At 45.3% G+C, this 12078-nt stretch overlaps 1 protein-coding gene across 2 annotated transcripts; it reads left to right on the plus strand.

The window, feature by feature from the left end:
- Positions 1-517: 517 nt before the first annotated feature.
- On the plus strand, positions 518-10330 carry LOC140421631 (uncharacterized). Of its 2 annotated transcripts, none has more exons than XM_072506420.1 (2): positions 518-631; positions 3820-10330. In XM_072506420.1, exon 2 carries the CDS (start codon positions 4151-4153, stop codon positions 5135-5137), a length of 987 nt encoding a protein of 328 aa, XP_072362521.1. In that variant the 5' UTR covers positions 518-631; positions 3820-4150; the 3' UTR covers positions 5138-10330. The 2 variants fall into 2 exon arrangements, with proteins under 2 accessions (XP_072362521.1, XP_072362520.1); XM_072506419.1 differs by having other exon boundaries at positions 524-690.
- Positions 10331-12078: the final 1748 nt, after the last annotated feature.

The following is a 12078-nucleotide window of genomic DNA, read 5'->3' on the forward strand; positions in this document are numbered from 1 at the left end:
CCCCTAGACGCTACATTCCGGTGCCTGTTTGGGTACGCAGAGGGAGAATTCAGAATGTCCATATTACCTAACAGCACATTTCAGGACTGGTGAGAGGAAACCGGAGCACCCAGAGAAAAACCCACGCAGACACGGGGAGAACGTGCAGACTCCACAGACAGTGATCCAAGCTGGGAATCGAACCTGGGACCCTGGAGCTGTGAAGCAACAGTGCTATACACTGTGCTACCATGCCGCCAATCCCACCCAGCGACAATGCACTGTTTTAACCAGACCCAAGAGTAGATTCAAGATGTCACGCTCGGCACAAGGATACTAGATATTATAGACTGTAAGATCCACAAACTCTGCCAAGATGGCTGCAACTTAACAGGTTATTATGGACATTAAACTGTGGCCAACTTCAATGGGCACTCGGACCCGGATGGGATCAGAAACCTTCAGGTTCCGCCCACCAACTGTTGCGTCACCAAGACGCCAGCGCATGCGCTCTGCTTCCCCAAGATGGCGGCTGCTAACCAGGGCCTGGTCCAGGGAGAGAGCTGACCGGCGGTGATGTGACCTGAGGATCACCGCACCTCAGGCAAGGGGCCAGGTTGGGAAGGCGGTGCCTTCAGGAATAACTGGGAAGGTGATGTTTGGTCAGTTGCTGCAGTCTGTGTAGTGAAGGTGCTGTCACAGTGGTGTGAGGTGAGGAAGTACAGGATTATCACCCAGCAATGATCAATTAAGGGGAATGTAAATCCAGCTCAGGCTGCTTTCAGATTGGAAAGGGAGCTAAGGTGTGTCCTTGGAGCTGGTGAATGTTGAGGCTTTGGCAGTTTCTCTATCAATTCAATCCTTCCCTCCCTCTCCCACCTCTATCTTTAGAATCATAGAGTTTTACACCACGGAAAGAGGCCCTTTGGCCCATTCAGAATCTTTATTATTGTCACAAGTAGGCTTACATTATAATCTTTATTATTAGTGACACAAGGAGGCTTACATTAACACTGCAATGAGGTTACTATAAAAAAAACCCAGTCGCCACATTCCAGCGCCTGCTCTGGTACACGGCTGGAGAATTCAGAATGTCCAATTCACCGAAGAACCTCATCTTTCAGGGCTTGTGGGAGGAAACCGGAGCACCCGGAGGAAACCCACGCAGACATGGGGAAAACTGCAGACTCCGCACAGACAGTGATCCAAGCCTGGAATCGAACCCAGGTCCCTGGTGCTGTGAGCTACTGCTAGTATTAGCAGTGCTAACCACTGTGCTACCGTGCCACCCAGAAGATTATTAGATAACTAGGTCTGGATGAATTGTGTCCCAGGATGCTGTGGGAGGCGAGGGAGAGAAAGCAGCGGTTCTGACCCAAAGTTTTAACCACAAATTAGGCCTGTTTTTGCTAGAATTTAGACATTTAAGGTGTGATCAGATATTTAAGATACTAACAGGGAAAGACAGGGCAGATGAAGATAAACTATTTCCACTGATTGGAGATTCTAAAACTAGGGATCATTGTCTAAAAATTAGGACTAGACAGCTCAGTACAGATGGTAGGAAGAACTTCTTCACACATAGGGTGGGAGAGGTTTTGAAATCTATCCCACAAACAGCAGTTGAAGTTAGATCAGTTGTTAAGTTTAAATTTGAGGTAGAGTTTTGTTAAGCAAAGATATTAAGGGACATGGAGTTTGGTCACAGATCAGCAATGATCTCATTAAATAGCAGTACAGACTCGAGGGGCTGAATGGCCTACTCCTGTCCCTATGTGTATTTCTGTGATTCTGAAATTCAGACAACACCATGACAGGGAAAGAATCTGGATTAGAACCTGAGTTTGTCCGAGCTACAAACCATCTCTCCAGATCCTTGCCCTTTGTGGTTTTAATGAAGGTCAAGGCAATAGTTGGATTATTGAAAGACTTGACAAAGTTGTTGGATACCATTTTTCGGGTCTCAGGATAAATCATAACGTAATTCACTCCCCACAGCCTTGAGTTGCCGTTGAACTTCGTTGAGGCCTCAACGCTTTCTTTGTGTTGCTGCCGAAAATTCCTGGAAGAAGTAAATCCTCACTCCCTCCTGGAGCCAGGTGCCACCTCACCGCTCCCTCTCCAGGACATTCTCTCAAGTTGTGGAAGCGAATGATTACAGGCCTGGGATGAAAACTATCCCTTGGCCTCAAAGACCGATGCACCCTTTCTAATTTGAAATGCCCAGGCTTCACATCCAGCTTGAGAAAACGTGGCAGTCGGTCCTCGAAGAACCTAACGGGAGCCTTACCCTCCAAACTAAATGGACAGAAAATAACATCATTTATGGGCAGCACGGTAGCACAGTGGTTAGCACAGGTGCTTCACAGCTCCAGGGTTCCAGGTGCGATTCCTGGCTTGGGTCACTGTCTATGCGGAGTCTGCACGTTCTCCCCATGTCTGCGTGGGTTTCCTCCGGGTGCTCCTGTTTCCTCGTACAGTCCAACGACGTGCAGGTTCAGTGGATTGACCACAATAAATTTCCCTCAGTGTCCAACTAAAAGGTTAGGTGGGGTTACTGGGTTACGGGGATGGGGTGGATGTATGGGCTTGGCTGGGGTGCTGTTTCCAAGGTGCAGACTCGATTGGCTGAGTGGCCTCCTTCTGCAATGTAAATTCTATGATGACCATCTGACAGACCAATGACTCGGATGTTCTTTCTCCGACCCTCGGTTCTCCAAGTCCTCCAGGACCTCCGCCACGCCACTCGGCTGGTTTTCAAAGGTTGAATTCTTGCCTCCGTCGAGGAGGCATCTTGCTGAACGTTCAGGATTCTCTCCACCGGATCATTGAGCCTCTTCATGGCGTTTTGCAGCTGGGCCTCATGAGGACACCGATATTGAATCAGCACACTCCGCCTCTGGTCAATAACACGGATAATGTCGGCAGTCATCATTTTCGCCACCACCCGGTGAGCGCGGGGTAGAGGGACCTCCTGAGGGTCAGGCTGCCATGTTGAAAAGGCGGCTCCATTCCTGCTGAATCCACCTGCGCTGTTTTACCAATGGATTTCCTGACTTTTTTTCGGCAGAATCATACCTGACCAAACTCTGATTCTACCAAGGACACGATAACAAACATTAATTCAAGGATTAGATAGATGAGTGCCGGGCAATCAGGATAAGTGTCAGATTACAGATGAGTGGCACCAGAACCTGCGGAAAGGCAGCTACTCCGTAGCCGTATCACATGCTGCCCCCCCCCCCCCCCCCCACCCCCACCCCCATGCCTCCCCACAGACAGATTTCTGATTGAGGGTGTGGAGCATTCTGGGGAACTGGCGGTAAATGGAGAGAAAGCTGAGATGAGGAGGGATTTCTTCACTCCAGGACGTGGTGAAACTTTGGAATTCTCTCCCCCAGAGGATTCTGGAGATTCAATAATCAAGTATGTTCAAGGCACAGATTGACAGGTGTCTAAATATTGAAGATGTCAAGGGATATGGGGGATAGTGTGGGAAATCAGTTCTGAGGTAGATTGGCCAAGTATATCATTGAATGGTTGAGCAGACTCGGTGGGCCGAATGGCCTACTCTTGCTCCTATTCTAATCTCTGTGTCCTGGTCAGGAAGCAGTGAGCTGAGCTGGGATCTGTCAATCAACATGAATCAGCACCTTCAGGAGATTTGGGAGTGTGAATATCAGATACAGCAGAGTGAGAATGGAGGGAGATTGTGTGGGATGGAGATTTATAGCTTTTGGAGAACGAGACAGGAAATAATGTTCCAGAGGAACTAGAATTGTCTGTTCTGAGTTTCTATCCTGTACGAACAATGATAACTTTTGTAAATTGTTTTCACAGGATATTAGATGAGGAGAAATTACAAACATTACATCGCGATCTGACAGAGTCACACAATTCCTTGGAACCTGAATATCATCCGCCTTTGAATCTAGAAGAAGAAATGATTGCCTGAAGTGTCAGCTTCCAATTATATCAAACATCAGTGTGACTGGAAAAGCACCGAGACCCACACACCCGATCGAGAGTGTTCTAGTGAGCTGACTGTGGAAAGAGCTTTAACCAGTTACATAGCCTGAAAAAAAAAGAACAGCATACACAGTGAGGAGAAACCGTACCCGTGTTGTATCTGTGATTGCCCAATTTGGAGAGACACGAAGAGACCCAAAACATGGAGAAACGGTGGAAATGTGGGGACTGTGGGAAGGGATTCAGAGCCCCATCTGTGCTGGAGATTCATCGCCGCAGTCACACTGGGGAGAGGCCGTTCACCTGCTCTCAGTGTGGGAAAGGATTTACTCAATTATCCAACCTGCAGAATCACCAACGAGTTCATACTGGGGAGAGGCCGTTCACCTGCTCCCAATGTGGGAAAGGATTCTGTGATTCGTTCCACCTATTGAGACACCAGCGAGTTCACACTGGGGAGAAGCCATTCACCTGCTCCCAGTGTGGGAAAGGATTTACTGAAGTATCCGACCTGCAGAAACACCAGCGAGTTCACACTGGGGAGAGGCCGTTCACCTGTTGTCAGTGTGGGAAAGGATTTAGTGAAGTATCTGACCTGCAGAGACACCAGCGAGTTCACACTGGGGAGAGGCCATTCACCTGCTCTCGGTGTGGGAAAGGATTCACTCAGTTATCCACCCTGAGGAGACACCAGCGATTTCACACTGGGGAGAGGCCATTCATCTGCTCTCTCTGTGGGAAGGGATTTACTGAGGTATCCAACCTGCAGAAACACCAGCGTGTTCACACTGGAGAGAGGCCAGTCATCTGCTCTCAGTGTGGGAAAGGGTTTACTGAAGTCTCCGACCTGCAGAGACACCAGCGAGTTCATACTGGGGAGAGGCCGTTCACCTGCTCTCAGTGTGGAAAGGAATTCATTGATTCATCCACCCTGCGGAGACACCAGCGAGTTCACACTGGGGAAAGGCCATTCACCTGCTCTCAGTGTGGGAAGGGATTCACTCAGTTATCCCACCTGTGGAGACACCAGCGAGTTCACACTGGGGAGAGGCCATTCATCTGCTCTCAGTGTGGGAGAGGATTTACTCAGTTACCCAACCTGCGGAGACACCAGCGAGTTCACACTGGGGAGAGGCCAGTCACCTCTCAATGTGAGATGGGACTGCACGTTTCATCGCATCTGCTGTGACACCAACAATTTCACAATTGATTACAGGGGTTGGATTCTGCTGTTATTGTTTCCGCTCTACATCCAGGACTGCATTTTGTTCATTCTGACAGGTGGTCAGTGGGGATGGTTGGAGGGTTTCTTTCTGCTGCACTGGCCGGTCTCACCACTTTGCCTCCAGTGGGCTGATGCTCTTTGAGCCTTGTTGCTAATACCTGGCTTCAAATTGCACAAGAATCACAGAGAGAAAAGGCGTTTGGAAGTTTGAAGATATTTAGTTTCCATTTCTGTTTGGTACCCCCAAAGCATGCCACATTGCCATGTAGACGGGCCCTGGTGGTTACATGGTTCTTTTGTTTAACTTATCTGGGTTTGAGGAGCAAGTTGTCTGAGGTGGACTGGGAATCTGATTGGTACAGGGAATACCTAATATTTAAGGAATTATGACATATTTATCAGGGGGTTGCTTAGCTCAGTTGACTGGACGACTGGTTCGTGATGCAGAGCAAGGCCAACAGTGAGGATTCAACTCCCGTACAGGCTGAGTTTATTCATGAAGAGCCCCGCCTTGTCAACCAGGTCCCTCGCCTGAGGTGTGCTGACCCTCGGATTAAATTACCTCCAGTCAGCGCTCTCTCTGTGAAAGGGGAGAGCAGTCTCTAGTCCTGTGGGATTTTTGCAACTTTTTATTCACATATATACAACAAATATAGATTGCTTTAAGGAACAAACATTCATCAGGAAAAGTGATGTAACCGTGGCTAACAAGAAAAATTAAAGATTCCATGAGATCCAATAGAATTCAGCAAAGGAAGATGAAGAAACTGATGAGTGCAATCTGCTGAGAAACATAAAAACCGACTGGAAAAGCTTCTACAGGAATGTGAAAAGGAAAAGATTCGCAAAGACCAATGTGGGTCCATTCCAGGCAGAGACAGGAGAGTTTAGAATGGGGAATGAGGAAATGGCAGAGAAACTAAACAATGTGTGTCTGTCTTCACAGAGGAAGATGCAGAAATAGTCCCCAAAACACCAGAGAACCAAGGGACTGGCAGAGATTAGTATTGGTGAAAAAGTAGTTCTGGAGAAATTAATGGGGTTGAAAGTTAATAAATCCCCAAATGCTGATGATCGACACCCCAGAGTGTTGAACGAGGTGGCTGTAGAGATCTCTATTCCTCATTCTAAATTCTCCTGACTATCTGGAATGGACAAACCTTTGTCTGAGCAAAAAGGTTCCTTTTTACATAATCATAGAAACTTTAACAGTCCATTTTTATGTATTTTGCCAGTTCCCATTCTATTCTATTCTCCCTTTGTTTCTCAGTGTCTTGGTCGAAGAACGGAAGTAAATCCTCGGGAATGAATCATCACTTTGAACAGGTTCTGAGACAATTAAATTCCAGGACCGAGTAACTATAATCGTGTTATTCTCGGTTGTGTAAAAGGGCAAAATTCTATTTTATAGTTTAATGTGTAGGTTTGCGAGTTACAGTAGCTTCGAAAAATAAAGAGAAAATGCTGGAAAATCTCAGCAGGTCTGTCAGCATCTGTAGGGAGAAAAAAGAGCTAGTGTTTCGAGTCCAGATGACCCTTTGTCTAAGTAGCTTCTAGTTTGTTTGTTTGTTGCATTAAAAGTCATAAAACCTGATGTCCCATCGTGTGATCCTTTAGTTTGTTGATTGGGAATTAGATTTTTTTCCAAGAAGTTGCTGACCTCTACAGAGATCCTAATCCATAAGTTTTGATTGCTTTATGAGCCACAGGCACCTTTCTGTCTCTCTAGTACTCATGCCAATGCTGTGGAGATGCCGGCGTTGGACTGGGGTGGTCACAGTAAGAAGTCTTACAACACCAGGTAAAGTCCAACAGGTTTGTTTGGAATCATTCGCTTTCGGAGTGCAGCTCCTTCATCAGATGAATGAAGAGGTCGGTTCTACAAACCCATATATAGACAAAGTCAGATGCAAGATGATACTTTGAATGCGCGTCTTTGCAGGTAATTAAATCTTTACAGGTTCAGACAGTGCAACTGGAGAGAGGGATAATCACAGGTTAAAGAGGTGTGAATTGTCTCAAGCCAGGTCAGTTGGTAGGATTTTGCCAGCCCAGGCCAGATGGTGGGGGGTAAATGTAATGCAACTTGAATCCAAGGTGCTGGTTGAGGCCGTACTCAAGCGTGCAGAACTTGGCTGTAGGTTTCTGTTCAGCGATTCTGCGCTGTCGCCCATCCTGAAGGCCGCCTTGACTGCTGAAGTGTTCCCCGACTGGAAGGGAACATTCCTGCCTGGTGATTGTTGCGCGATGTCTGTTGATCCGTTGTCGCAACGTCTGCATGGTCTTGCCAATGTACGACGCTTCGGGACATCCTTTCCTGCAGCGTATGAGGTAGACAACATTGGCCAAGTTGCACAAGTATGTACCACGTACCTGGTGGGTGGTGTTCTCACGTGTAATGGTGGTCCACATATCGATGATCTGGCATGTCTTGCAGAGGTTGCCATGGTAGGGTTGTGTGGTGTCGTGGTCGCTGTTCTGAAGGCTGGATAGTTTGCTGGAAACAATGGTTTGTTTGAGGTTGCGCAGTTGTTTGAAGGCAGGTAGTGGGGGTGTGCGGATGACCTTGGCAAGATGTTCGTCTTCATTGATGATGTGTTGAAGGCTGCGAAGAAGGCTGTCCTGGCTTGACACTATTCACACCTCTTTAACCTGTGATTATCCCTCGCCAGTCGCAATATTTAAAAATCATGTTCTGTTTAATCAATTAACTTTTAACAGGAAAATATTTGAATTTGTTGGACTTTTCCTGATTACATTTATTCACTTGAGGGGAAGCTGTAGATGTGCTTTATCTGGATTTCCAGAAGGTATTTACCAAGATGCCACATCAAAGGTTATTACACAAAATAAGAGCTCATGGTGTGGGGTCAACATATCAGCATGGATAGAGGATTGGTTAACGAACAGGAATGAGCCAGTCGGTATAAATGGGTCATTTCTGGGTGGGTAACATGTGACAAGTGGAATGTCACCAGGATCAGTGCTGGGCTCTCACCCATTTACAATCTGTTTGAATGTGTTGGATGGCGGGATTGAATGTCGGCTACATTTCCTGATGCCTGAGAGACCGGGAGGGAAGTAATTTGTGAAATGGATTTAATAAGTCTGCAAAGGACTACAAATAGGTTAAGTGAGTGGCAAAAACCTGACAGGTGGAGCTTAACTTTGGAAAATGTGAATTGTCCACTTTGTCAGAAAGTATTAAATAAAACAATATTATTTAAATGGAAGGAGATTGCAGAACTCTGAGGTACAGAGGGACTGGGGTGCCTGATCCCAAGTTAGTCTGCAGGTACAGCCAGTGATTAGGAAGGTTAATGGAATATTATTGTTTATTGCAAAGGAAATGGAATATAAATGTAGGGATGTTTTGCTGCAGTTGGATAGAGTCATAGAGGTTTACAGCATGAAAACAGGCCCAACTTGTCCATGCCGCCCAGTTTTTAAACCATTCTCAATTGCCCGCATTTGGCCCCTATCCCTCTATACCCAGCTTTCCCATATAACTGTCTGAATGCTTTTTAAGAGACAAAATTGTACCTGCCTCTACTATTGCCTCTAGCAGCTCGTTCTGGACACTCACCATGCTACGTGTGAAAATATTGCCCCTCTCGACCCATTTGTAACTCACTTCTTACCCTAAATCTAAACCCTCAGGTTTTAGACTCCTCTACCTTTGCGAAAAGATGTTGACTATCAACCCTATCTATGCTGCTCATTATTTTACAGCCCTCTATAAGATCACCCCTCAGTCTCCTATGCTCCAGGGAAAAAGTCCCAGCCTATTCAACCTCTCCTTGTAACCCAGACCATCAGGTCCTGGTAGTAACCAAGTAAATCTTTTCTGCACTCTTTCTGGTTTAATAATATCCTTTCTCCCGCGGATGGATATGGCTGGCACGAGGGGACATAACTTTAAACTGAGGGGTAATAGATATAGGACAGAGGTCAGAGGTAGGTTCTTTACGCAAAGAGTAGTGAGGCCGTGGAATGCCCTACCTGCTACAGTAGTGAACTCGCCAACATTGAGGGCATTTAAAAGTTTATTGGATAAACATATGGATGATAATGGCATAGTGTAGGTTAGATGGCTTTTGTTTTGGTGCAACATCGTGGGCCGAAGGGCCTGTACTGCGCTGTATTGTTCTATGTTCTATGTTCTATAATAGGTTGACCAGAACTGTACACAGTATTCCAAGTGTGACTGTACTAATGTCTTGTACAACTTCAGCAAGACATCACAACTCCTGTATTCAATGTCCTAACCAATGAAACCAAGTATGCCGAATGTCTCCTTCACCACCCTGTCCACTTGTGACTCCACTTTCAAGAAGCTATGAATCTGTGCTCCTAGATCTCTTTGTTCTATAACTTTCCCCAACTCCCTACCATTAACTGAGTAGGTCCTGCCCCAATTCGATCTACAAAAATGCAGCACATCACATTTATCAAATTGATTTATTTGGCACCTTTAAGGATAGATTGAGTGCATAGCTAGAGAATGGAATTATTCAAAAAGCCATGACTGTGGAAAGATAGTCATTGTTTCAGATAAGGAATAATCTATTGCCATATTTGCAGAAATTCAGGCATTGTTTCATAAAAATTTGCATCAGTGTTTCATGTAACAATTAAGACCATTGTATTCCATTACATTTAGTATGAAATACTTAGCAACAGCAAGGTTAATGCAAGTACCTTATCTTCGTAAGATTGGCACAGGTGGCTGGTGCACATACACCCTGAATTAATTTGATGGACATTAGGAAATCTTAAGTAATGCCCAATATTTGAATAATAAATCATTTTCTAAGTCGCAGACATTTATTTGAATAAATCAGGAAGTCCCAGCTGATAATTAGAAACCAATGAGAGTAAATGAGGGATTAGATAATCGGTAAAAATGTATTTTAAGAGTATGACTTTGTGGTTAAGGTTTTGTTCCGAATTTATGCTTTTATGAATTTATGAACCATCTACTGATTTTTGTTTGAAGTAATTTTCTTCATACTTTTCTTATGCTTTTGTTTACATCTTTTCGCTATGCTCTGACCAGTTTATGTATTATTTTGATCAACATTTTTGATTCCGTTTTCATGCAAGTGTATCAAGGTGAATGATTAGCAAATAAAGTTGTACTTTGGACATCTCCAATCAACCGAACTTCTGATTCTTATTTGAAGATAGAATAAGAGATCGTAAAGAGTGCAACTGGAGCTTTACTCTGTATCTAACCCCGTGGTGTATCTGTCCGGGAGTGTTTGATGGGGTCAGCGTAGAAGGGGTTTTGTTCTGTATCCGACCCCATGCTGTACCTGTTTTGGGAGTATTTGATGGTGACAGTGCCAAGGAGGATTTACGTTGTATCTAACCTTGTGCTATACCTATTGTGGGGATGTTTGATGGGGACAGCATCGAGGTAGGTTTACTCTGTATCTAACACCATTTTGTATCTGCCTTGGGAGTGTTTCATGGGGCAATGTAGAGGGAGCTGTGCTGTAACTGATTGGAGAATGGTTCAAGCTGGCACTTGGTACTCAGATTTTCCAGTACAGACACCCTTCACTTTAAAAATAACATTTCATTCAGAGATCAGAGAAACCATCACCGGTTCCCCCACTGCCCCCACCCCCGCAGGCCCAGAGGGACATTGAGAGTCCTGAACATTGTTGTACAGTTTGCTTGATATTTCATATGAGACTTTTTCTGTTCCATAGAATCCCTACATTGCAGAAGGAGGCCATTCGGCCCGTCGAGACTGCACCTACCCTCCAAAATGGCACCCCACTCAGGACCACTCCTCCACCCTATCCCCGTAAATCCACCTAACCTGCGCGTCTTTGGACTGTGGGAGGAAACCGTAACACCTGGAAGGAACCCATGTAGACACGGGGAGAAGGTGCAAACTCTACACAGTCACCCAACGCAGGAATCGAACCCTCTCTGATCTCCAGTCAGTCTCTGTTCGAATGAAAAGAGCCCCAGTTTCTCTCATCTTTCCTGGTAACTAAAGCCTCTCTTCCCTGGGATCATCTCAGTGAATCTCTTCTACACCTCTCCATGGCCTTGACATCCTTCCTGGTGTAAGATCCCCAAAACCTAATCTGATATTCCAACTGCAGCCTAACCAATGATTTGTACAGATTTACATGACCTCTGTCATTTTGTACTTCACACTTAGAATTATAAAACCTTGGATCCCATGTGTTTTTGAAACACTTTATCAACTTGTCCTCCCACATTTAAAAGTTTGTGTATCTGAAACTCCTTTTAGGGTTTTGGAGACATTAACACAACATGGCTGAAATACATTGACATCCAATGTCTGATATAATGTGTGTTATGGGAGAGAGAAGTTTAGTCTGAGTTAGAAACTCAAGCAGGCGCTTCACTGCAGACAGGTCACCGTGGAAACGTTGATAAGACATTCCATTCCACAGAATCGACTCATTGGAAACTCTAATCGGATCGGGGGGAGGACAGAGTTTGTATGTTGTTAACCTCAACATAAACGTAAACCAAAGTGAATAATGGAACAGATTGAATTCTAATGTGTGATGTTTATAGCTACAGTAATGGAATTATCAGAAATAATAGAATTAACAGGCAGGGTAGTTTAGAGAGAATGAGGAAATGATTGAAGTAACTGCTGTGAACCAAAAATGTAAATCACAGCTTCGAGAAATTCCTGCTGTCTTTTCCTCATTTACTGCATGAACTGTGTTCCATCCTGGGCGGCAAACCTTAGGAAAGATAAACGTTAAAGTCGCCAGAGTCCCAGATGAGCACAGGCTGCGTTCCCCTTTGAGGGGGAGAGCTGACTGGTGGTGATTTAACCTGAGGACCACCACACCTCAGGCAAGGGACAAGGTTGAGAAGATATGTAGATGAGAAGTAGGAGG

This window comes from Scyliorhinus torazame, chromosome 5 (assembly GCF_047496885.1).
Source record: "Scyliorhinus torazame isolate Kashiwa2021f chromosome 5, sScyTor2.1, whole genome shotgun sequence".
In the NCBI taxonomy this organism is placed as follows: Eukaryota; Metazoa; Chordata; class Chondrichthyes; order Carcharhiniformes; family Scyliorhinidae; genus Scyliorhinus; species Scyliorhinus torazame.